Source organism: Vulpes vulpes, chromosome 10 (assembly GCF_048418805.1).
Source record: "Vulpes vulpes isolate BD-2025 chromosome 10, VulVul3, whole genome shotgun sequence".
Lineage (NCBI taxonomy): Eukaryota > Metazoa > Chordata > Mammalia > Carnivora > Canidae > Vulpes > Vulpes vulpes.
This window is the reverse complement of record NC_132789.1, coordinates 44,645,973-44,673,235: the sequence shown is the minus strand read 5'-3', so window position 1 is coordinate 44,673,235 and position 27,263 is coordinate 44,645,973. Positions and strand designations below refer to the sequence as shown.

The following is a 27,263-nucleotide window of genomic DNA, read 5'->3' as shown; positions in this document are numbered from 1 at the left end:
TCCTTCATGTAGTTATTTTATTTCAGAAACCTGGGATCATTGGTTGTTTCTTTACATTTATATATATCAGATATTATTAATTTACTACAGACAGCGATGGTGTTTCCTCTGTAGTTACATAGATATCTGGGTAGTTCTTTTTTCCTTTTAAGTTTCTGCCTTGAATGAGGAGACACACTCTGGGTTTTAGTGGGCAAGATGTATCAAGAAGCAGCCTTATGTTCTTGCCTCATTGATGAGTAGTCGGTAGGAAAGTAAGAGGCTGGAATGCTCACACTTGCCAACATGAGACTTTTATAGACTAAAGTGGAGCATGTGAGTGTCTTTAGCTCCTGGGTAGAGTTGCCTTTGCTCTACTTCTCCCCTCTTCCACTCCTCCCTGCCCCCCGGCCCTCCAGTCTCTGTTATTTATTTATTTATTTATTTATTTATTTATTTATTTATTTATTTATTTATTTATTTATTTATTTATTATTTTATTTTCCAATTCCCTCTTAAAAATCCTCTACACCCAGCATGGGACTCAAACTCACAACCCACAGATCCAAGTTGCATGCTCCACCATTGATTGAGCCCTACCCCCTCCATCTCTGTTTTAAAGATCCAAAATCACCTCAGACTTGGCCCTGCTTCTGTCTTAGGTCCTAACATATTGAAATAGGAACTATCCCTATAGCATGCCAACTTTCATTAGAACAGCAGATTTCTGGGTAAGAGCAAACCCTATTTGATGCTGATCTAATTTTTTTTCTTTTTAAAGATTTTATTTATTTATTCATGAGAGAGACAGAGAGAGAGAGGAGCAGAGACACAGGCAGAGGGAGAAGCAGGCTCCATGCAAGGAGCCCGATGTGGGACTTGATCCCAGGTCTCCAGGATCACACCCTGGGCTGCAGGCGGCGCCAAACCGCTGCACCACCGGGGCTGCCCGCTGATCTAATTTTTATTAGAAGTTTTATATAGTTATCAGTAAGTTCTCAATAAATGTTGGCTGTTTTGTTACAAATATACACAACTATCTATCTTGTGACGTAAAAGTGATTTAAAAATAAGCTATATGAAAAAACTATATGAGGGCATGTATTTGTTTTTGGTTTGGGAGTTTTCACATAAGGATTTCTTTTGTTTTTTCTAAATTATATTTTACTCTATTTGGCCGTGTTTTATGTTGTGAATTTGTATACTTTGGGTTGAAAATTACAGCTTTTGGGGGAGTGAGGAAAGATGCCAGAAGGTATGATAGAATGTGACAATAATGTTACTTTTCTTTTTCCTTTTTTGCTTTTTCAGTTTGAGCAGAAAACTGGTGCAGTTTTTGATGAAATTGTAGAAAACTGTAAGTACCACTTTAGGAAAAAAAAAAACAGTCATGTCTTTAGATAGATAATAATTGAGTCTCCATTTATCTGTAACAGCTTTTGGTTAGGGCTTACTAACGTGATGGTACAATTTGATTCAGTTTAGATCTCATCACCCTGTTAGTATTTTTAGCAAGTTAATTTTGTAAGAGTTTTAGGTTTTTTTTAGTAAATATTTTATTTTCATTATTAATGTTGAAATATAGCCACACTTTGTCTATATAGAGGTTTAGACATACCATTTGGTAAAGGTTTCTACTTTGTTTAAGGGTCTCTTAGTTTTCTGTGTATATTCTTTCAGTGTTACATAATTCTCTTAAAAAAATCCAGCTTTGTTTCTTAGGATTATAAAAGTAATACATTCAATTTTACGATACAAAAACGAAAAAAGCAGAAAATGAAAGTCTTTGTCTTTACTGTTCTCTGAAGATAACCAGTTTTAAAAGTTAAATATATATCTTTCCAGACTTTTTTTCTGTGAATATTCTAGATCTATATATGGTGAATGGGGACGTATGTCTGTAGGGATCATGTGGGTACTGTTCTTGCTTTTTTCATTCAGCTGCTTATACATCTTTCTGTGTCAATGGATTTTGAATGATTACGTCCTTTCTGATGGCTACTTGGTATTTTATTATATGGCTGTATTATAATTTAACCAACTTCCTGTTTTATATATGTATTTATCTTCAGTTTTTCATTATTTACAAACAATATTGAGTATGTATTCCTATATACATTTTTGTCTACTTGTTGAAGTAGACAGAGGGAGTATATCCTTTTCTCTAGAATAAAGTCTAAGAATAGAACTGATGAATCATCAAAGGATGTTTGTGTGCTTATGAAGGATGGATTTTGTTATCTAGAGTTACAGAGTCAAAGAGAATATACATTTCTTTTTTTTTTCTTTAAGGTAACTTCCATTAGGATCTATGACTGCTGTTTTTTTCTCTTTGGAATTAGTTTATTAATATTTTTTTAGAGATAATAGGTTTTTGGACTACATATTGAGAAGTAGCTAGCTCTCCTGATCTTTAGTGGTCTTGGAATAATCTGGAAGTGCATTCATTCATGTCTAGTCTGGGCTTTGAGGTTACAAAAACTGTGACTGCCAGCTTGAGCCCGTGTCCATGCTGTCCCTGTTGCCTTGCCCTCCTCACAGTGTGGCAGCCTCAGAGTAGTCAGACTTTTTTCATGGTTGGCTCAAGCTTCAAGAGTAATTCAGTGAATAAGGCAGAAGCTGCATCTTTTCTGACCTACCTTCAAAAGCATCACTTCTACCACAGACTCTTGGCTACAAGGGAGTCACAAGCCTGGTCAGATGTAGGAGAAAAGGATATGTAGACCTCACTTCTTGATAGAAGGGCCAGAGTCACATTGTAAAAAACCATGTAGATGAGAGATACTTTTGCAGCCATATTTGGAAAATATGGTCTGCCTTCATAGCAAATAATGCTGCCATAGGATATTATATTATGTATCAGAAGATGGCTTAAAAAATTTATCCTTTAGGTCTGTATTTGGATCTTCATAACATTGAGTACTTCCTGTAAGATAGAAATACAAACTGATGAATTTGAAGTAACATTTTGTCTTTTTTTTTTTTTTTTAAGATTTTATTTATTTATTCATGAGAGAGAGAGAGAGACAGAGAGACAGAGAGACAGAGACCTAGGGAGAGGGAGAAGCAGGCTCCATGCAGGGAGACCGATGTAGGACTTGATCCTGGGACCGTGGGATCACGCCCTGAGCTGAAGGCAGATGATGAATGACTGAGCCACCTAGGTGTCCCAGGTTTTACTAAGTTTAACATTTGGACTGGCTCTTCAGTGTTGCCTAATTATAAATATTTGTTATTTTTAAAAAAGATTTTATTTATTTATTCATGAGAGACAGAGAGAGAGAGAGAGGCAGAGACACAGGCAGAGGGAGAACTAGGCTCCTTTCCTGGACTCCAGGGTCACACCCTGCGCTAAACCGCTGAGCCACCTGGGGATTCCCCTAAATATTTGTTAAATAAATAAATACTCTTTGCCCATTTCTTAACACTTTTTTTCATGACAACTTACAGGTCTTTTACATTTTATTTTTTTTAAGATTATATTTATTTAGAGAGGGAGCACGTATGCTCACGAGCAGGGGGCGGGACAAAGGGAGATGGAGAGAGAGATTCGCAAGAGGACTCCATGCAGAGCTTGGGAGTTGATGTTGCAGAGCTCCATCTCAGAGTCCTGAGATCGTGACCTGAGCCAAAATCAAGAGTCATATCCTCAACTGACCGAGCCACCCAGGTGTGCCAGGCTTTTTAAACACTGTAATAGTAGTTAAGGTGAGTCAACAGGCATGGTAAAGGATAAATCTGAAAGAAGATTCAGGTATACTTTAAAAAAGATAGACAAATCATTCATTCAGAAAATTTAACTTTTAGAATCCATGAAATATTCCATAAAAGAACTTTAGTTCTTTTAATAATGGAATAGGGCTTTTCGATCTCCTTTGTTTTATTTCCTTTTGTCTTTTCCTAAACAAATGTTTTTAATTTAAAAATTGTCATATTTTTACCATCACGATTTTTAGTGTTGGTTAAAAAAGTTTTCCTTATCTTTTGACTATTTGCTATCCTAGTTTCTTGTAGTACTTAGAAAATATTTTTGTAAAATATTAAATAAACATAAATATTTATGACATGTGAGCTATATTAAAAATAAAAACCCTTGGCTTCATCACCCAGCTTTTTAAGAATGTACATTATCAGGCCATTTTGTTCTTCTCTCCAAATAGCTATTATCCTGGATTTTGCTTGTTTCCTTTACATTATTAATCAAGATGTTGTTTAGTTTTGTTTATGGACTTTGTGTTGTTTTTGAATTATACTGTATACGTTGCTACTTTTTAAAAATTATGTATTTCTGAGATTTGTTCTGTTGCATGTAGCTCTTGTCCATTTATCACTGATATGTATGTATTAAATACATTATGGTTTTTATTTATTTTTTAAATTGGTACAAAACACATATCCTAAAATTTAGCATCCTAATCACTATCTTTAAAAATTTATTTATGCATTTTAGGGGGGAGAGAGAAAGAGAACCTGTGTGAGCAGGGGGCGGGGCAGAGAGAGAGGGAAAGACAGCAGCCTCAAGCAGGACCTGAGATGGGGCTCAATCCCAGGACCCAGAGATCATGAACTCAGCAGAAACCAAGAATTGGGTGATTCACTGACTGAGCCATCCCTGTGCCCCCCATCTTAATTATTTTAAGATTATTTTAATCTCAGTGTTTTAAGACTGAGCCACCCAGGTGCCTTTATTGTCTTTTATTTTTTTAAGGAAAGAAATATATATATATTTTTAAGATTTTTATTCATTTATTTGAGAGAGAGAGAAGGAAAGAGCACAAGCAGGGTGAGTAGCAGAGGGAGAGGAAGAAGCAGGCTCCCAGCCCAGCACTGAGCCTGATGCAGGGCTTGATCCTAGGACCCGAGGATCATGAAGGGACTCATGACCCCTGAGCCGAAGGGAGACACTTAACTGATTGAGCCACCCAGGCATCCCCACCCAGTTGCCTTTAAAATAGCCTTTTTAAAGAATTTTTTTGGAAAGATTTTATTTAATTAGAGCAAGAGAGTACACATGAGTGGGGGAGGGGTAGAGGGCAAGGGAGAAACAGGCTCCCTGCTCAGGGCTCCATCCCAGGACCCCGAGATCATGACCCGAGCTGAAAGGCAGATGCTTAACTGACTGAGCCACCCAGGTGTCCCAAAATAGTCCTTTTAAAAAAGAACTTTGTTCAAACCACATTTGTCACGTCAGTCTAGTTCTTTTGGTTGGGCTTCTTTGACCTCCACTCAAACATGAACATACTTCAGAGATTCCCCATCTGTAATCTTTGGGATCCAATTTCTTTTTTGGGGTCCCTAGAAGTCAGATTGTAGGAAGTACATTGATTGCTATTGTTTCTTTTTTTTTTTTTTTTAAGGTTTTATTTATTTATTCATTCATGAAAGACAGAGAGAGAGGCAGAGAGACACAGGCAGAGGGAGAAGCAGGCTCCATGCCCGGAGCCTGGTATGGGAATCGATCCCAGGTCTCCAAGATCTTCCCCTGGGCCAACGGCAACGGCAACGCTAAACCGCTGAGCCACCCAGGGATCCCCTATTGTTTCTAATATTGAAAGGTCTTGGGAAGCCTGGGTGGCTCAGGGGTTGAGCATCTGCCTTGGATTCAGGGCGTGATTCAGGGATTCTGGGAGCCTGCTTCTCCCTTTGCCTGTGTCTCTGCATCTCTCTCTGTGTCTCTCATGAATATTTACATTCTGCTCTATGAGCCTAGCAGAAAATGTTACAGGTCTCATTGTCACCACTGCAATAAACTGTCTCAGTGTAGCCATACGTCATACTGTTTCTATTGCAGCAATTCAACTTTACATTTGTGGATGTATTTGTAAAGGAATAATGTGTTTCCAGTAAAACTTCGGACACTGAATTTTGTGTGTGTTTTTTTTATAAAGATTTTATTTATTTATTCATAGACACAGAGAGAGAGGCAGAAACACAGGCAGAGGGAGAAGCAGGCTCCATGTAGGGAACCCGATGTGGGACTCGATCCCGGGTCTCCAGGATCACACCCCAGGCTGCAGGCGGTGCCAAACCGCTGTGCCACCGGGGCTACCCTGGACACTGAATTTTGAATTTCACATAATTTTCCATTGTCAGGAAATGCTTTTCCTTTGATGTTTTTTTTTTTTTTCTCCAACCATTTAAAAAATGTGAAAACCATTCTTAGCTCATAGGTTGTACCAAAAAACTCCCCCCCCCCAAAAAAAAACAGTTGGCTTCTGGATTTGGTATGCAGGCATAGTTTACCTGCTCTTGCTCTAGAGTGTATATATGGGAAGATGATTGCTGAGGCCTAAGCTGTGATATTCTCAACTTTACCAGAAATGCAAAATTTATTTTCCTAAGTAGTTTTATCTATTTACACTTAGACCATTGTGGTTAGTTTTGTTTGCTGTGTATCTGGCAAACACTGATATTATCAGACTTTGAAATTTTGTCAGTCTGGTGGGTATAACATGGAATCAATATTTTTTAAAAATTTGCATTTCCTTCATTAATAATTTAGTTGAATTTTTTCATGTTTATTATCCATTTCTTATTCCTCTGACAAAATGCCTGTTTAATTAAATCTCTTGCCCAGTTGCTGTTGGGTTGTTGGTCTTTTCTTAACTGCATTGTAGAGCTCACTAAATACCCTGGAGAAAATTTCATGGCTTATATAGCTATTGCAAATAACTTCTCCAAATCCATGACTTTTAAAAGTTTTTGCATAAGCAAAAGTTAATTTTAATGTGGTTGAATCATAGTAAATGTGTGAGTTTTTTCCTTTAGGTTTGCTTAAAAAAATGTTTTCTTTATGAAAATCTTACCAGGCTGAGATCAGGAAGATCTTGTATATTATTTCCTGAAATATTCATTGTTTTTCTCTCTCACATGTAGGTCTTGATTTATCTTAGATTTAATCTTGGGCTAGGGAACTTTTTTTGTTTTTATCATAATGCTAACAAATTGTCTCACCACCATTTATCAAGTACTGTTTCCTTTTTCTGGTGGTCTGGAAAACTACTCTATAATGTGTATCTGGGCTTTTATCCACATTTTCAGTTAGGCTATTTGTTTATTCTTAGGCCAGTACCATGTTGTTTTCATTAATTTGATATATAATAAAGTCTTGATAATCTGATATTTAACATCCCAGAAATTGCCTATTCTTGCCAGTGTTCATTTTAGAAATATTTTGCCGAGTTCCTAACAGAGCAAAATCAGATAACAACAACAAAAAATCTTATTGGGAATTGATTGGAATTTTCCTGAGTCTATAGATCAACGAGAGAATTTGTATGTATGTAGTATTGAATCTTCTATCTGTGAACTTGGTGTCTCTTTCCATTTATTTAAAACTTTAATGCTTTTCAATAAATTTTTATGATCTATAAAGGATTATCTTGCAACCTTTTTGTTTTAGCATTTATTATTATTATTTTTTTGTTTTAGCATTTAAATCTTACTTATTTTTAGATGTAGGATAGGATAAGATTAGAGTTCACTTTCTTTTTTCCATATAAGTAGCTTACTATGCTACTGCATGTTAAATAATTCATCTTTTCATCTAAATAGTTCATGTTTTTGCCACTGAACTGAATTGGCACTGAGATGTATTTAAGTTCTATATATGTGGGAATCTCTTTTTGGAAAATTTACAAAATTCTGTTAATTTTTATATATTTATAAAATATATTAATACCAAATATTAATATTTATTTCTATACCAGTATCATTGGTTTTATTTGTACTATTATAAGAAATATTGTCATTATGTTATTACTATGTATGTATTGGCTTTTGGGTATTGATATTTATCTGCTATGTTAAGCCTTTACCTTTTATCTTGTTATTTTATTTTATTATTTTTTTAATGTAGGCTCCATGCCCAATGTGGAGCCCAGTGTGGAGCCTGAACTCATGACCCTGAGATCAAGATCTTAGCTGAGACTGAGAGTGGGACACTTAACCAACAGCCACCCAGGCGCCTCATCTTTTCTTATTTTAATTTTTTTTCTTATTTTAATTTTTTAAAGAGGTATTAGAGGAAGAGGGAGAGACAAACTCAAGTAAGCTCTGTGCCTCTCACGGATCCCAAACTGGGGCTTGATCTCATAACTCTGAGATCACAACCTGAGCTGAAACCTAGAGTCAAACAGAACACTTGGCCAGCTGCGCCACCGAGGCTCCCCTAAATCTATTATTCTTTTAAAATTTCAGTATTTGGTTATCCATACATGCAACCATATCAACTAAAAATGTTTCATTTCTTTTCCCCAGTGACAACTCAAATTACATAATTTATTATTTTTGTTAAAACCTGTAGGATTAAATTAAATAATAATCATGGCATTCGTCATCTTTGATTAATTTATGAGTCCAGTTAATTAGTTCTCATATTTTGTTATTTAGGGCTAATTATTGTTAGTTTCTGTCACATAGGCTTAGGCTTTATTACATTTAAAAAATATATTCCCAGGGACCCCTTGGGTGGCTCAGTGGTTGAGTGTCTGCCTTTGGCCCAGGATCACTTGATGGTTTTAGTCTTAGCTTTTATAATTAGGTTCATCATCCACTTCAAGTTAGTTTTTGTATATAGTGTAATATAGGAGTCAAATATATAATTTTTATGTGTGGATATCTAGTTGAGTCAGCACCATTTATGGAAAAGATTATTCTTTCTGATTGATTTACCTTGGTATTTTTGTTGAAAATCAGTTCATCTGCATGTTGGGTCGATTTCTTGGTCCCATGATCTTCTTTGGATCTATATGTTTATTCTTATGCTGATACCACACTGTCTTGATTAATTTTATAGTAAATCACATATCAAATTTGTTTTACTATTCTAGATATTTTGCATTTTCATGCAATTTTGCAGAAGCAGGTTATCAATTTCTATGAAAAAACTTACTGGGGTTTGACTGGGATTATGTTGGGTCTGTAGATCAGTTTGGGGAGAACTGATATCCTAATAATAATGTTTTCCAATTTATGAATATTATATACCTTTCAATTTATTTAGGTACTTCTTAAATTTCTCCCAGCAATATATTGTAGTTTTCAGTGTACAGGTCTTTTACATATTTTGTTATCTCTATACATTTTTAATTTCTTGTGCTATTGTGAGATAATGAAAAGTTAAATTTATTATTGAGGTACAATGTACAGATAATAAAATTTACCATATTTTAAGATTATTTTTAATTTAACTTTGCACTTTGAAATGATTATAGATTTCTAAAATGAGTTCATGTAAGTCTTCCAACTCTATTATTTTGTTTTTTAAGATTTTATTTATTTATATAAGAGAGAGCATGAGCAGGAAGAGGGGCAGAAGGAGGGAGAGAAGCAGGCTCCTTTTGAGGAGAGAGCTTGAGGCAGGGCTTGATCTCAGGACCTGAGCTGAAGGCTGATTGGGCCACCCAGGTGCCCCATTCCACCTCTATTGTTTTTTTTTTTTTTAAGATTTTATTTATTTATTCATGAGAGACAAAGAGAGGCAGAGACACAGGCAGAGGGAGAAGCAGGCTCCATGCAGGGAGCCCGACGTGGGACTCTATCCTGGGTCTCCAGGATCACACCCCGGGCTGCCAGGCAGCGCTAAACCACCAGGGCTGCCCTCCACTTCTATTGTTAAATGTTTTGTCAGTAGTCCTTTGCATTTACATATATATTTTAGAATTTCCATATAAATTTATACAAATAAGCTACTGGGACTTTGATTGGAATTGCAATATCTGTAGATTAATTTGGGGGGAGAAATGACATCTTAAATATATGGAATTTTCTTATTTAGGTTTTCTCTAAATGTCTAAATAATCTTTAGATTATTAAGTTTTAAAATAATCTTATACTTCTTATTCTATAGATTTTGTACGTATTTTATAAAATTTAAGTATCTCTGTTTTTTGTCCAATATTTCGTCTGGATTTTTTATTTGTGGATAAATTGATGGACAGCTTTCCCCCACAGAGATAGCCAGTTATTCCTTCCTAAGTAAGTGAATCATCCTTTCTTTGCTTTCTTGAAATGTAGTATTCCTATTTTTCATTACAATGTAATGATTGAAAAAAATATTTTTTTCTCGTTTCCAAATGACCTTTATTATCTTTGTAGATATCCTCCCTCAGGTTGAGGACTTTGTCTTTATTGTTTGCTGAAAGATTATTTTTCATGAATGCATATTAAAGTTTGTCATGATTTCTCTTTACTGAGATGGTTAATGTTTTTTCCTTTATCGTATTATGTGGTAATTGATTTTTCAATACTTTTTTTTAAAGATTTTATTTATTTATTCATGAGAGACAAGATTCCAAAGTTCCGGGATCATGCCCTGAGCCAAAGGCAAATGCTCAACCTCTGAGCCACCCAAGCATCCCTGATTTTTCAGTACTAAACCCATTTTGCATTCATGGGATAACATACTTTGTGATGATGTATTATTTGTTTTATATATTTACATTCAATTTGCTAATATTTTAAGTGTGCCAATATTTTAAGCACCTATGTTTATGAAGGATATTGATGTAAAGTTCTTTTTGTTTGAAAGATTTTATTATTTATTATTTTAAATTTTTATTATTTTATTTATTTATTTGAGAGAGAAAAAGAGAGATCAACTGGGGAGGAGCAGAGGGAGAAGGACAGGCTCCTGAGTATAGAGTATAGAGCCCCATCCAGGGCTTGATCCCACAACCCTGAAATCATGACCTGAGTTGAAATCAAGAGTCAGATCTTCAACTGACTGAGCTACCAGGCACTGCAAGTTCTCTTTTGTTATGTGTTTTTCTGGTTCTGGTTGCAGAGTAATACTGGCTTTATAAAATTAGGAAGGGATGCCTGGATTGCTCATTGTTTGAGTGTCTGCCTACAGCTCAGGTCGTGATCCCAGAGTTTTAGGATTGAGGCCCACATTGTGCTCCCCGTGGGGAGCCTGCTTCTCCCTCTGCCTGTGTCTCTGCCTCTCTTTCTGTGTCTCTCATGAATGAATAAATTCTTAAAAAATATTAGAAGTATTCCTTTCTCATATTTACTGAAAGAATTCATGTAAGATGAGTATTACATTTCTTTAAATGTTTTATTTAATTTATTAGTAAAGTCTTTGGGCCTCGTGCTGTTCAGATTTTCTTTTTCTTTCTGGTCTTATTTGGCAATTCACACCGTTCAAGGCATTTCCTTTAAGTCAGCATAGTTGAATAGAACTTTGCATGATGATGGAAATGTTCTGTATGTACATTATTAATGTATAGTAGCCACTAGCTATTTGTGTCATTTGAATATTTGAAATGTCATTAGTGCAGAACTGAAGTTATAAGCTTATTTATTTTAAATAGCTATAGGTGGCTTTTGGTTTCGTGTATTGGACAGTGAAGATCTAAACTGTCAAGTTTATTTCCATAAAGTTCTTTTTTTTTTTAAGATTTATTTATTTATTTATGATAGAGAGAGAGAGAGAGAGAGAGAGAGAGAGGCAGAGACACAGGAGGAGGGAGAAGCAGGCTCCATGCGGGAGCCCGATGCGGGACTCGATCCCGAGACTCCAGGATTGCGCCCTGGGCCAAAGGCAGGCGCTCATCCGCTGAGCCACCCAGGGATCCCCTATTTCCATAAAGTTCTAAATTTTAAAATGCATTGTCATCAAACTATTCATAGAATTTTAAAATTTATTCTTAATTGAGTTTATATTTTCTTACTTTATTTTTAGCCTCTATGGAATCTTTACTACTGTACCTTTCATTCCTGATACTAGTAATTTTATGTTCTTTCTCACTTTCATTATATTAATATTTTTATTAAAATATTTACTTGTGAAATACATAAACTAAAATTTACGGTCTCAGCCTTTTTTTTTTTTTTTTTTTAATAGAGAGAGGCAGACAGAGAGAGGAGAGAGAGAATCTTAAGTAGGCTCCACACCCAGCATGTGAGCCTGACGTGGGGCTCATCTCACAACCCTGAGATCATCACCTGAGCCGAAATTAAGAGTTGGATGCTTAACTGACTGAGCCACCTAGGCACTCCTACCATCTCAGTTCTTTTTAAGTTTACAATTCATAATGTTAAGTACGTTGGCATTGTTATAGAACCAATCTCCATAACACTTTTCCATCTTATAAAACTATAACGATACCTGTTAAATAATAACTCTTTATTCCTCCTTCCTCTAGCTGTGTCACCCACCCTTCTATTTTCTTTCTATGAATTTGACCACTCTGGGGACTTCATATAAGTGGAATCATAATATGTTTACTTTTTATGACTGGCTTATTTCACTTAACATCCTCAAAGTTCATCTATATTGTAGCCTGTTCCAGAATTTCCTTTCTTTGCAATTAGTAGAATTGGTGTATCTTGTGTTTAATGAACTCATAAGAGTAACAAAGTGAAATTATTATTATTTTACTGATGTCATTGAGGGTAAAAATTACAAGTTACTCTGTACAGTTTTATAGCTCTTAAAATGATTTTAACATTGCAATATTTTCTGGTTATAAGGGGCATGATAAAAACTTAGGTTCAGGGCCTGAACAGATCCTTGTTTATCTGTATAGAAAGGGATATTAGCTGATTCTGGTGTGGCAGGAAGGGAGAGAAGATGAAAATGAAAAGTTTCATTTTAAAAATAATATAACCATGTTTTAGAAATTTTGGAATTAGAAGGAGGAATAGCAGGAATGTGTAACTGTAGTTTGGGAAACAGTTGGAACTGTTTCCTCATACCTCTGTGGCATTTTGCTTCTGGAATTAATGGTATAAATTACTTTTATTTTGTTCATATTTCAATTTACTCTGCTTACAAAATAATATGTTGTGAAATATAAAAACTTGTAAATGTTTTACTTCATTAAAATGTATGATACAATTTTTTTTTTTTTTTTTTTTTTTTTTGTGCAAGGGAGGGGAGGGGCAGAAGGAGAGAAAGAATCTTAAACAGACTCTGCTGAGTGGTGGTAGCCTGATTTGGGGCTCAGTCTCACTAACCTGAGATCATGGCCTGAGCCGAAATCAATCAAGACTCAGTTGTTCAATGGACTGAGCCACCCAGGCGCCCTTCAATGTATCAATTAGTAGATATTGCTGTCTTCTTGATCATTCCTTTTAGAGAACTATAAATACCAGTGAACATTCAAAAAAGTAGTCTATTGCTTTAGTTTTCCTCAGTGAAGAACAAATGGTTATCTGTTTTATAAAGTGTTTTAGAATGTGCTTTAAAATCATTTTTTAAAATTTTAATAGTGTACAAAGTAGACTTTTGAAATGGATAGCATTTAACAAATTTCTGTCAGAAGTATCTGAAGTGTCAGCATTTGTTGGTCACCTTGTAGTAATAAAATCTTTGAGTTTTAAAATCGAATTATTCTGAATATTCCACTGGTTTCAAACTGTGTTTTCCCCTTGTGGGAACAGATAAAAGCAAAAATTATTGAAAGTAAGTTCTGTGAATCTTACCTGTGAGTTTCATCTCTCCTTATTGAATGTGTAGAGGTTATACTGGCATACTTGAATAGTTCCACAATAACACATAATCAAATAAAAAGAAGAGAAGAGACCTGTAATCTTTAGTTGGGACTTCCTGAGGAAACTCATTCATCTTCATTAGGACTTGACATAGATTGTTAGTGATTGATCTGACTGAAGTAAATGGTTAATCTCTGGTGTGGTGGGGCATTCATTGGTTCATCTTTATTGGTAGAAGATTCAGGTGGGGCTTTGCGGAAGAAATTGGACCAGCTAAGAAGTTTGACTTGGTTAATCATCTGAAGATTGCTTTCAACCGCAGGGTGCAGTGATCTATTATCTGCATAGTTTATTTGTGACTGATTCATAAAAAACTAGAGCCTGCTACTCAAAGTGTAGTCTGTGGATCAGTATCTGGGAGTATGTTAGAGCTCAAATTCTGGCTCTCATCCTTGACCTACAGAACCAGAATCTTTGGGCGATGATGTAGACCTCAGGTATCTATTTCTGGCAAGTTCACGAAGAGATTATGATGGAGAGTAATCACTCAGAAAGCATTGCTTTTCGCTCAATGATATTCAAGCATTACTGTGCATTAGAAGTAAAATTATTTAGGCGTGCTTTTTGTTTTTAAGATTTTATTTATTTATTCATGAGAGACAGAGAGAGAGGCAGAGACACAGGTAGAGGGAAAAGCAGGCTCCATGCGGGGAGCCTGATGTGGGACTCGATCCCAGGATCCCAGGATCATGCCCTGTGCCAAAGGCAGACACTTAGCCGCTGAGCCACCTAGGCATCCCATGGATGCTTATTTTTAGATATTTTAAAGTGAGATGAAATTTACATGTAGCATTGGATTAGTTTTATGTGTACAACATATTGCTTTGCTTTATGTATGTATCATAAAATGATTACCACAATAAGTTTAGTTAACATCTATTGCCAGTTACTTATTTTAATTTTGGAACACTGTTAGAAATTTATTTTACCTGGAGACCTATGTGTGTACAAGCATTTTTCATAGTACTACTGACACTCTGAATGATATACTTTGTTTTCTGTTCTAGCCTTTTTTTTTTTTTCCTAACTCCACACCCAACATGGGGCTTGAACTCACAACCCTGAGATGAAGAGTCATATTTCTGTGCTTGCTGATCCAGCCAGCTGTCTCTTCTAGCCTATTAAAAAGACAATTTTCCTGGCCCTTGCTTACTAATTAATGGGTGATACTTGCAGTTTGAAATAACACTGGATTGTTGTATTCTAATTATTATCCTGTTAATGTGAAAAATTTTCGGGATCCCTGGGTGGCTCAACGGTTTAGTGCCTGCCTTCGGCTTGGGGTGTGATCCTGGAGTCCCGGAATCAAGTCCCACATTGGGCTCCCTGTATGGAGCCTGCTTCTCCCCCTGCCTGTGTCTCTGCGCCTCTCTCTCTCTGTCTCTCTCTCTGTCTCTCATGAATAAATAAAATCTTTAAAAAAATAGAAAACATGAAAAATTATCTGTTGGTTACTGGCCTATTAGTATCCAGGATTGTTTTTCATCTTAGGATCATATATATGAATTACCATTCTTTCTGTTATTCTAAGTGTGCCCTAATGAGAATCAGGGTCTGTCAATAAGAGCAGAAGCTGGAATGACTGTTGAAAAGCAGCTAGTACTTTCAGACAAAGCCATATAAATTCAGTTGTTGATGAATTGCATGTTTACCAAATGTCCATTGTTTCCAAACCCATTTCTTTTAGTAGTACTTGTCAATGTAATTGTGTGATTTTAATTATTTTTATACTAATGAAATATCCTCTGGAAAGTGAGGTGTTTCTGTGAATAATTTGAATGCTTTGGAAAAACTTAGTAAATCAGTAAAAACATGGAGATGCAAGTGTCTTTATTTTGTCATTCTGCTTTAAAGAAATGAAAATTGCAATCATGAACTTTGCATTATGGGTTTGACTTGTTCAAAAAAGAACTCAGATTAGCATGCACCTTTTGCAAGTCTTGGTTGATCATCCAATGACTGGCCAGTGTGCCTTTCTATATTCCAAAGAAAAGGAAATGTTTTATTTTTTTAATGATTCCTGATTTTATTGGATTTTTAACTATTAAACTACATTCCTGATCTTCTCCCTCCAGTGAGGCTTTCATTATTAAGGAAATTTTTATTGAGTAACAATAAATCATCTCTTAGAAATGTCTCTCACAAAATACTAATTTTACCTTTTATTTAAAATGAACCAAGATTACCTCATTTTTTGCTTATTGTTACTTGTTTTACATTCTTCAGTTTGTTTTCTTTTGATTCTGTTTTTTTTAATATGAGAGAAAAGCAACCTCAGAATTGTTAGAAAACCATGATTTTTAAAGTTAAAATTATAATATTTATTTCTGAAAATTATGCTTTGATTAAAAGCAAAAATGTGTGAAGGAATCAAGTAATACATTGACAATGAAAGTAACAGCCCTTTTGCAGTGTTCATTTATGTGTTTATTGGATTTCTTAGTTGGTGTTTGTACCTTAACATGAAATGGTTCTTAGGTATAGTGTAGAAATATCAGTATGCTTCTTAAAGCAAAGTCTAAGCATGAAGACCAGAAATAAAAGCTGACCTGGCATCATGACATTTACTTTCCATTATAAAACACACTGTCCTTAAATTGCTTAAAATAACTTCCATTCTACTTTCACAAAGTCTTACAACTTACTTGCATTTAACACATGTGTTCCTTTCATTCTTTTACAATGGAAGTTTATGTACAGATCACATCCCCTATTGCACATAGATTTTTCTTCTGATCTCATTAGTTCCTTCTTTACTGGATCATTCCCGTGCGCATACTACAAGCTGTAGTAGTCTCCATTTTAAAAAAACAACAACAAAACCAGCAACTCACCAGAAAGTTAAAAAAATAACAAGGAAAACAGAACATAAATTCATAGAAAAACTTTTTCTACAGATTTTAATCCAGTTTCTGCTTATTTTCTTTAATTTGGGCGCAGTTCTTTTGGAGAGTTGTAAGTACTTAAGGTTCTCTCTTTCTTTTCCGTCTCTGTTGGGATTACCCCACTTCAGCTTGTACACTCATCTTTCCACTGATAAAGCTCTTGTCAAGTTAGAAGTTCATTTCAGCTTTGCCAATATTGATACCATTCTTAACCTTCATTTTATGTGTTATCTGAGCAGCAGTTGCTATGGTTGATCAGTCCTTCCTTATTCAAATACTTGCTTGGGTAGCCTGGCTGGCTCAGTTGGTTAAGATCTGCCTTTGGCTCAGGTCAGGATCCTGATGTCCTGGGAACTAGCTGGGCATTGCATCAGGCTCCCTGGCTCAGCGGGAAGCCTGCTTCTCCTTCTCCTTCCAGCTTGTGCTCTCTCTTGCTGTCTCTGTCTCTCTCTCAAATAAATAAAATCTTAAAAAAAAAAAAATCCAAACAAAACTTCCTTCACTTAGCTTATTTGATATCAGTCACCTAGTTTTCCTCCTGCCTCATTGGCTGTTGCATCTTACTTCCTTTTCCTGATTCTTTCCTTTCTACCAGATTTCCACATGTTGAAGAGGACTATTTAGCTTTCTTCTATCCGTGGTAAATAAATTGGCTAGGTGATCTCATCTAGTTCCATAAATTTTAAGTACAATCTCAGGCAGCCCCGGTGGCGCAGTGGTTTAGCGCCGCCTGCAGCCCAGGGTGTGATCCTGGAGACTCGGGATCAAGTCCCACGTCGGGCTCCCTGCATGGAGCCTGCTTCTCCCTCTGCCTGTGTCTCTGCTTCTCTCTCTCTCTCCCTCTCTCTCTCTCTGTCTCTCATGAATAAATAAATAAAATATTTAAAAAAAATTTTAAGTACCATATCTTCATTGATTCCCAAATATATATGTCATTGCTTGGCAAGATTTTGCTTTCTAATTCTTTAATATATCTCCAGTTGAAGATTTAATAAGGTTCTCAAAATTAACAGGCTCAGAGCCTAGTTACCCCTTTCCTGTGTGTTCCTCCCTTAGTGTTCCCATCTCAAGAAATGATACCCTGGTGTTATCCTTTGCTTCTTTCATATCCAATTTCTGATATTTCGGGCGATGCCACTAACTTTTAAAACATACCCAAATGTGATTGTTTCTCCCCACATTCATTACTATCCTGGTCTTAGCCTCCAGTTTTTCCTTGGATTATTGCAGTAGTCTCCTAACTGTTCTTATTTCCATTCTTTGTTCTCTATAATATTTAGCAGCCTTAAAGAAATACAGAAGCTAAGGTGATCCTTGTAAAATATAAGTCATGTTAATCCCTCTCCATGATCTTTTAATTACTTCCTTTCATACTTGAATGTATTGCATTTTTTCGTATGGTCTGCAAATTAATGATAGACCTGTCCTCTGGCATTTTCTCTCTTCTCATTTTTTAGCACTCTTCCTTTCACTCATTCAGTTCTAGCCATATGGTCCTTGCTTTTCTTCACATATGCCAAGCATGTTCACAGTGTCTAACAGCTAGGAGTTTTCCTTGAGAAATTTTTGCTTTATGAGTTTCATTAGCTGCTGTGATCCCCAAATAAGTGTAATATCATGCTTTGTTCTGCAGATCTAGGCTCTGAGAAACAGAAGCTGTTTCTTTTGTTTGATTATTTGGGCCTCGAGGATGAGTGGAATTCTTGTCCAGTTAATTACTTATCTTAATATAACTAGTACTTATATTTTAACCTCATTAAGATTTGTTCAGCCTGCAGATTTCTTGTGTGATAAATAGCAAAATTTCAAATTCAGATTTGATGCTTTGTTAGAAATTGCCATCTCTGAAAAAACTTTAAATCTCAAGTGTATTGTCAAGTAAGGATAAAAATTTGTTTTCAGTAAATAGTAGATTCATGTGCTTCAAAACTCAAAAGATACAAAAGTTGTGCTTTGAAAAGTTGGTGTTTCTGTCTTCTAGCTCCTCAATTATGATATTCATAGAAAATCAATGGAAGATATTTTTTAATGTATAAATAATTATATATATACATACATTTTAAAATACATCAGTGATAGCCATATATATATGTATATATATATATATATGTACAGATATTCTTTGTCACTTAGATATTTTTACCTAAGTAACCTGGGAAACTCCTATAAAGCTTATCTCATTCTGTTTTATAACCACATAATGTAATATTGTAGGTATGTATTGTAATTAATTTAGTCTTTTTGGTGGATAGGCTGTTTGCAGTTTTTGCTGCTGTATACGTTCTCTTTTCATAGTTCTCTTGCAAGATTCTGTCTGTAGGACTAATAAAACACTGTATGTTAACTATATGGAATTTTAAAAATTAAAAAAAAAATCTTAAAAGTTGAAATGCTGGCTCAAAAGGTATGTGCATTTAAAGTATGATAAATATTGCCCGGCTGTTCTTTATTAGAATGGTACCAGTTTATACTCCTACAGATAGTATTTGACTGTAGCAGTTGGCAAACTTTTTTTCTTTCAAGGGCTAGATATAAATATTTCAAGCTTTGCAGCTTACATATGGTCTATATCACAAACTCTTCTTTGTATATATTTTTTGGCTCTTTGCCATAGTCTGACAGCTTTGGCCTGTATTATTGCTGCCAGGCTGTTAATCAAAACCTTTTGTCATTAATCAACCTGCTATGTGAACATGGTATTTCATTGAATTATTAATCTGCATTTCACTTAGGAGCAAAGCTCATCTTTCATGTTTCCTTTCCTGTGAAAATGTTTGTTCAAATCCTTTTCTTTCATATGCTTATTTGATTGTATTTTTATTGAGGTGTAAGAATCTTAATATTCATTAGAGAAACAATCCTTTCTGGTAGAGTATACAATAAAATTTTCAACCAGTTTATCTATAATCTTGGTTTGCTTTGTGTTTTCTTCTCTTTAGAATTTTTTTTTAAAGATTTATTTATTTTAGAGAGAGAGTGTGTACATGAGTGGGAGGAGGGGAAGAGGGAGAGGGAGAGAGAGGAGTGGAGCATGGAGCCCACCCAACATGGGCTTGATCCCATGGCCCTGAGATCATAACCTGAGCTGAAATCAAGAATTGGATATTCATCCTACTGAGCCACCTAGGCGCCTCTAGGAATTTTTTAGTCATATTTAATCTGTTACTGAATAAATTAGTTGTTTATTCTCGATTTTGTGTCATTTTTAGAAACGCTTTTCCTCACTTAGGGCTTAAAATAATTTTTCCATTTTTTATATTAGTATTTTATTTTTAATGTGTTTTTTACAAGGTTTTATTTATTTGATGGAGCACAAGAGGGGGCTGGGGAGCAGAGGGAGAGGGCGAAACAGACTCCCACTGAGCAGGGAGCCACACATGGGACTCCATTCCAGGACCCTGGGATCATAACTTGAGCTGAAGACAGACCCTTAACGAACTAAGCCATGCAGGCACCCCTTCTTTTTTATGTTTAAACCTTAAATACATCTGGAAATTATTCTGACAGGATTTAGGGATCCACTTTTTCCAAGTGGTGGTACCCTTTTCTCCCAGTACCACATTCCAAATTTAAATGTAGTGATTTTGAAAGTTGCTTGCAATATTACTTTTTACTGTTGATTTCTCATATACTATAGAATTTAGATTAGGCTGTTGACCACATGACATGCATATTCTTTTATCATGAACAGTTACTGAGCGTGTGCTATGTGGTCTGGTACTAAGGATAAAGTATTGTATAGAGAGGGCTCTAATAACCCTGACCTTTAGTTGTTTATAGTCTGGTGGATTTATTGCACCATGTGTATGTATGTGTTTTAACATCTTCTGTATTTACATTTTCTCCTAATTCTCTCTTAATGAGAATTTTCAAGTAAATAGAACAATTGAAAGAATGGTACATTTAATATCTATAATGTGCATGCTCTCATCCCTCCCTGCCACTCTCTCTTTGGTATATACATGAAAGTAGATGTAGACATTCAGAGATTTTACGATCTGTTGTTTGATTATTATTTAAGTAAAATTATTGATTTTCTAATTTTATTGTTTCCTCTCTCTGTTTTTCTAGTTTTGAGGAGGGGGAACCATAGCTATCCTTTCATCCCTAGAACTTTGTGCAGTTCTTACCACAGAACTGTTTCCTGATATCTGATAAATGAATGAGAAGGCAGTGGGAAATTGTTGAAGGATTTCAAGGGGAAGGTATAATATGGAATGATTTAGAAAGACACTTTGGTGTGTTTACGGAGGAGGGCAACTTGAGGAATGTGTTTTTTTTTTTTTTTTTTTAAAGAATTTATTTACTTATTAGCAAGAGAGCACAAGCAGGGGGAGCAGCAAGCAGAGAGAGAGGGAGAGGCAGACTTCCCCACTGAGCAGGGAGCCCAGTGTGGAGCTTGATCCCAGGAACCTGAGATCATGACCTGATTATAAGGCAGATGCTTAACCAACTGAGCCACCCAGGTGCCCCTTGAGGAGTGTTTTTATTTAGAAGTTTATATCAATTTGGAGTTGACTATAAGTAATCCAACTCAGACTTAAACAAAAAGAGGAATTTAGCTTACGTCATGTAATTAAAGGAATGGTTTGAAGAACCAGCCTAATGAATGGTTCATCTGGGCTTCAGGAACAAATAAAACAAGACTGTTGGTACCATGAACATTTTGTCTTTGCTTCATTCTTTTTTTTTTTTTTTTTTTATTAGGTCCAGTTTGCCTGCTCATGGATCAATTAATGTGGCTAGGGATAGGGCTTGTAAAAATATGGTTGCTTTCTAGATGTTCACATAGATGTCCCCAGTAAGAGATATGGAGTGTTGGAATGTCACCATGTGGAGAAGATGGATTTGAGACATATTAAGTAGTACAGTTGACAGAATTATCCAGAGGGAAGGAGAATTGGACTGATTCTCTCTTCATGAGCAAACTGCTGGCTTGGTGATGCTATTAATCAAGTGACAGAAATATAAGAAGAGTCTGCTTGGAATGGGAACATGATGAGCTTGATTTTAGAAGTTTAAGTTGGAGATCCCTAGGGACTTAGAGGAGCTAGGTGAATGTGGAGATCTGAATCTTGGAAGAAAGGTGTAAGGTAAAGTGCTTAGGAAGTTCACAGCAAAGGTGAAAGCTAGAGTGGTGACTGAAACAGTCCTGAGTGTATAAAAGGAGAAGGGAACTGGAATATTAAGAGCATCAACAGAAGACAAGGAAGTATGAAATAAATTAATAGACTAGTTAAAAAGATAGGAAGACGTATAGTGTCATAGAAACCAAAGGCCTTTTATCCGGGAGGGATATGCCATATAGGGATTGAAAAAATCAGTTGGATTTGACCATTAGGAAATCACTGAATATCTTAATGACAGCAGTTCCGATGCAAAATTGAGACCCAGGCTGCATTAGGTTCAGAGGATTAATGCCTGGGAGATGAAGTAGAAACAAACCAGCATAGACTTTTTTTTCTAGAGGTGTGACTGTGAAGCAGAAATAAATGAGGGCCAGGAAAAAATAAAGGCTGGGAGGGTTTTTGGTTTTATTTTGGAATGAAAGAGATGTAAGCATGTAGTTTCAAACAATAAATAGTTTTTAAATTTATCCTCGCTTGAATAAATTTTATTCTCTATGTATAAATATTTACTATTGTAAACCTTAACTCCTCTGTTTATTAGAGTTGGACCAGAGACAGTGAGACTTTAAGAGCAGAGACCTGGGTTCTGATATCAGTTCCCCAGAATAATCACTATAATAATTAAAATGATCACTTTTATATTCCCTTCTGTGTGTCAGTCACTGTGTTATTAGGCCTTTTATACATACTATCATTAATCCTCACCACAGATTAATCTCTAAGGTGAGTATTACCCTGTTTTATACGTGAAGAAACCCAAGAGTTTACTTCTCAGGATCACATAGATTTTTAGTGATTCTGCTATGATTCCAGCACAGATATGTCTGCTTCTGAAATTGATACTTTTTTTTTCTGTATCGCATTGCCTCCTTTCTAGCCTAAAATAGCTTATCAAATTTTAGGTCCCTGTTTCCTTATCTGTCACATTAGGATAGTTATATCTGTCACACCTATATCAAAGTCCTAATTGAATACTGTGGTATTATCTATATTTTGTTTGAAAAGAAAAATTATATATTTGGTTAAATACCAGACAGACCTTATAAATGTGGTCATCTTTAGCACTATCGTTTGTCTAAACAGTATTTTACTTTTTAAGGTGGTGGTATCATGGATACAGAAATGTCTGAAGATATAGACCACAACTTAACTCCTACCCTTGACAGCATGTCTTATGGAATGCCGAATCAAACAGGATCTGAAAATTCATTGCTGGATGAAGATGATTATTTTTTGAACTCTGGGGATCTTGCAGGAATTCCAGTCGTTGGTAGTGACAATGAGGATGAACAGGATTTTAGTTCAAAGGACAATATTGTTTCTTCAATTCATACTGATGATAGCTTGGAAGTAGAGAGAAGAGTCACACAGCATGAATCAGACAATGAAAATGAAATACAGATTCAAAATAAATTAAAAAAAGACTTTCCTAAACCGTTTGATCAGGTTTCTGTCTTTAAATCAATACGGAAAGATTTTAGTCTAGTAAGAGAAAACAGCAAAGAGACATTTTCTGGAAAGGAGAAAAATAGAGACCTAACTTATCATGAACGTGAAAAACGGTTGGATAAACCCCATAAAGAGTTGGATTCAAGGTTGAAAAGCAGTTTTTTTGATAAAGCAGGTAATAATTGTTGGAATAGAGCCATAAAACACAATAAATAACGTATTGATAATTACATAGCTTTTATTACTTGTGATGCTAAGCGAAATATGAACAGTTAAATTCATTGTAAGCTTGTCATTTTTCTTTTATCCTTGTTCTTTGCAGAGTGACTGAATTTCTCCCAGTAACTTTTGGTAATGGTAAAAATGATTGAAAAATAGCTCTAAACCTCATTTCTCCCTCCCCTGGTTGCAATATTTTGATGAGAAGGCAAGATACTCAAGTCACCCGTTCATTTTCTTTGGTTGAACATTGGAACCTGAAGTTGGATTTAACTTCTTTGTGCTGTAAGCACTAATTCAAACTGCTGTCCCACCAATTAGTCCAAATTAGGGAGGGTTTTTCTATTTGATAACATTTGTATTTTATGTTTTAGAAATTTCTTGAGGCCCCTCTTGAGCCTCTTTGCCCAGTGTACCCTATACTTTAGCTCCAGTTCCATTCTTGAATATGTCACATATTTTCTTATTTCTTTGCCTTCTTTTCCCCCCTGCTATTCCATTTGTCCATATGTCCTTTTCTTTCTTTGTATTTATATCTGTAAAAGTACTTCTTGTCCAACAGTGCCTAACTCATAAACTTCTTCTACTCTGTAGTCATCCCTAACCTCTCTACATAAAGAATGAATTGTTTATCTATATTTCCATAGCATTTTGTTTATACTTCATTATTTATAGCACTTATAGTAAAATACTTCTGTATTTGTTTTGCCTTACTTATCAGCATAGGTGCTTATTGAGGACCAGAGTGTATCTTATTCATCTTTGTGTTCTTGGGGCCTAATCTGGTGCAGTGAAAATAGTAATATTTCAATAAATGTTGAATAGATGTGAAGGAAAGCAAGGTATAATAAAGTAGTCTTTATATTTCTTCTGACAATGCTGGGAGAGTAAGGTAGAAAGAACAAATCAGTATTATTAAGAACAATTAATTTACATATTTATTATGTACCAGGCTGTACAGGGTATACTATATTTTTCAATATATGTTATTCAATATATATTTTTGATATCCCTACAGGGGACAAATTACAGGGGTATTTATCCCCAGGGAACATAATATCTAGTAGTAGAAGGGGTAAATGAAGTAGTAGAAGTGTCAGTGACAGTTGAATAGCATAAGATTTAATTTACAATTACAGAAAATGGTAGAAGAGTTTGTCATAAGGCCATACAAGAAGATTTCTGTCATAGAATTGAAACAGAGTGTTTTACGTATTCTTAGAAAAAAGCTGATTTTTAACTCAGTGGCCAGGGAAGGCTTATAGAGGAGAGGTGAATTTTGAACTGAGCAGAATCTAGAAAATGTATAGGGATTAAGATAGAGGGGCCTTGGGATGATATAAACAGAAATGGGGAAGAACAAACACAAGTAGTTTTCAGGGCATAGTGACTAAAGTAACCACTTTATTTAGATTTGAGCAAGGAAAGTAAAAGGTGAGGCTAAAAATAAGGTGGGGCCAGTCTTTTATTTGAGTGAAACTATTTTGGGTATTTTTTGGGACCCATTTCACTCTAATAAGCATCTTTATTGGACAAGAGAGGTGATTATCAAATGATAGCTTTTTAGGTCATTCTTTGTAAGATTTGTTATTCATATACATGTGTTTGTTTTGTTTTTTTTTTCTTTCAATAGCTAATCAAGTTGAAGAAACATTACATACCCATTTACCACAAACCCCAGAAACAAACTTTAGGGTAAGTTTTCAGTGTGTATGTAGATTGCTGTAACTGTGGCAAGTGTCAAAGTTTTCTTTATGTCATTTTCTAAACTGTAACTATATGTGTTAGGTAGAGCACTGATTTTTTTTTTTTTTTAATTTGCTTATTATTTGGTAAGGACATCTTTGAAGATGTTCTAAGAAGCCTCAGCTCTTAGTTTCTTTATTTGTATTTGATATTTAGATATAGATCACAATTACTTTTAGGCATAGGGACTCTAATGAATATCCATAGAGTTCTTCATTTCCAATGAGCTTATCTTTGGGTGTTGAACCTGAAGAGGAATAATTTTTAAATCTGAATATTTATTAATCCTTTATATTGTGTTTTAGGATTCCAGCTATCCATTTGCCAATAAAGAATCCATTGGTTCGGAACTGGGAAATTCCTTTGCATCAAATATTAGAATTAAAGAAGAACCTTTGGATGATGAGTATGACAAAGCAATGGCACCACAGCAGGGACTACTAGACAAAATTAAAGATGAACCTGACAATGCTCAAGTAAACATTTCACCTTTACTTTCCCCCTTCTTTTTTGTTCCACACATGAATTATTTATTTGAGAGAGGAAGTTCTTGATTAAGAAGTGAAGTAGTTTGTTGACGGTGTGAGAGGAGACTCTTACTGAAGGTTAAGGTAATTTGATTTATCTTGTGAGATTAATGCTAAGGAATTAAGAGTTACATGAAACTTTTCTTGAGTAGTAATTTAGGCTTTTAATCTACTTTGTTCTTGAATACCACTCTTCTGTGATTTTTACAGTTTCAGAACAGGAGTAGGGAAAGTGAGTCTTCATGGATTTGAGATTGACACAGCAGATGTTGTTGAAGGTTTATGGTTATTTATATTGTGGTTGAATTTATTTAAGATAGTAATAAGTCCTTTGCAGTTATTGCTGATGAAGTACATACTCTAAATGGATTTAAGGGTTTTGGCGGGAGGAATTAATGGACAGGCTATCTTTGAAAGAGTTAACTGATTGAAGAAGCAGTTAATTTGATCAGTGGGTAGAAGGCGAGGCGGCTTTGATGAATGAAATGGAATTCCAAATATGAGATCTGTAATTAATCAGGAGAATCGAGTTCTGGTATTTCAAGATTGCTCTGAAGGTAAAAGTTAAAGATCTTGTGACTCAAGTTTTGAAATTAGTGAAGATATCCATGTAGTTAATGACATTGCAGTAGCTGGAATGGAAGAAGAAAGTTCTTTTAGATGCTGTAATCATTTTTGTAGTGCACGAAGGAGACTGTGGGGTGAGTCACAAAGTCGACAATTATTTGAGAGTGGAGAGTGGTCTATATTTTATCCAGATGGCATAAATTCAGAGGCTGAGAAGATAGCATGAATTAGTTATTTCTCTGAAATGACATTTGATCTGGAGAAAGGTTATATATCTGTTTCCTTATATATCTGTTGTTTTGGGATTTGAGTCTCACATTTGAGAATGTGAGACTTCTGTGGAAGAGTATTTTTCATTCAGATGTCTGTGAACAGGGTTTTTTAATCTTGGCACTATTGACATTTGGGACCAGATTATTTTTTGTTGTAAGGGACTGTCCTGGGCATTTTAGTATGTTTAGCAGCATCCTTGGCCTCTGCCTACGTGATACCCCCCACCTCCACCCCCCAGTGTCTCTAGACGTTGCCATATGTCTCCTAGGAGTGGAGGGCAAAATTATCTGCTGTTGAGAACCATTGTTTTATAGGCCAGAGATGGAAGAATAGATATGTTTTATGAATCAGATTGATGCTCAGTTAAGTAGGAATTTCTTGGTGCTCACTGGAAGGTAGCTATATAGGTTAGTGATGATAAAGCTGTAGGAACTGGGTGTTTATGAGCGTGGTGGAGACACAGAAGATGGCAGAGTAGGAATATGAAAATAGCTAAATACAAGGTAGAATGAAAGCATATTAACAGAAGCAGGCAAAATGGAGATCCTAGCTATCTGAATTAGGGATAAAGAAATTTTTCTGATAACTTAGGAAAAGTTCATGTGGCACTGTATGCTTCAGAAGACTATAAACATACCTGTATACAGGGAAGGTTTCCTGTCTCCATTATGCCCCAGTAGGGACATGGGAAATTCATAAGAAATCATTATACTGGCAGGGATCCAAAGGTATCACTTTCTCTCTGAATGTGACGCAGAGGCACTTTCTTTAGGATGAAAAGGCAGTTATAGCAGAGACCAAATAAATACCTTCAGGGAAGAGGGCATCAGGAAGGATTATTTGTGTTACTTTTTTTTTTTTCTTTAAACCGTGCTTCCAGGGGTTGGGGGAAACCAATAGGATGGAATTGTTAGAAACACCTACATTTTTTTTATACACTATTCAGAATGTGATAATGTGTTAGAAAATGCTAAATATACGGTTTCATC

At 35.4% G+C, this 27,263-nt stretch overlaps 1 protein-coding gene across 12 annotated transcripts in view; it reads left to right on the top strand.

The window, feature by feature from the left end:
* Positions 1 to 27,263, top strand: part of ZMYM4 (zinc finger MYM-type containing 4) — a 141,921-nt gene that overhangs the window by 50,815 nt on the left and 63,843 nt on the right. For 7 of the 12 annotated variants that reach the window (XM_072723868.1, XM_072723862.1, XM_072723861.1 and 4 more), the window contains 4 exons: positions 1,291 to 1,336; positions 22,593 to 23,117; positions 24,795 to 24,856; positions 25,213 to 25,383. In XM_072723868.1, the coding sequence (XP_072579969.1) occupies positions 1,291 to 1,336; positions 22,593 to 23,117; positions 24,795 to 24,856; positions 25,213 to 25,383 (804 nt within the window). Of the gene's footprint in view, positions 1 to 1,290; positions 1,337 to 22,592; positions 23,118 to 23,295; positions 23,447 to 24,794; positions 24,857 to 25,212; positions 25,384 to 27,263 lie in introns of those variants that run through there. The other 5 variants (XM_072723869.1, XM_072723867.1, XM_072723870.1 and 2 more) reach the window with 3 other exon arrangements.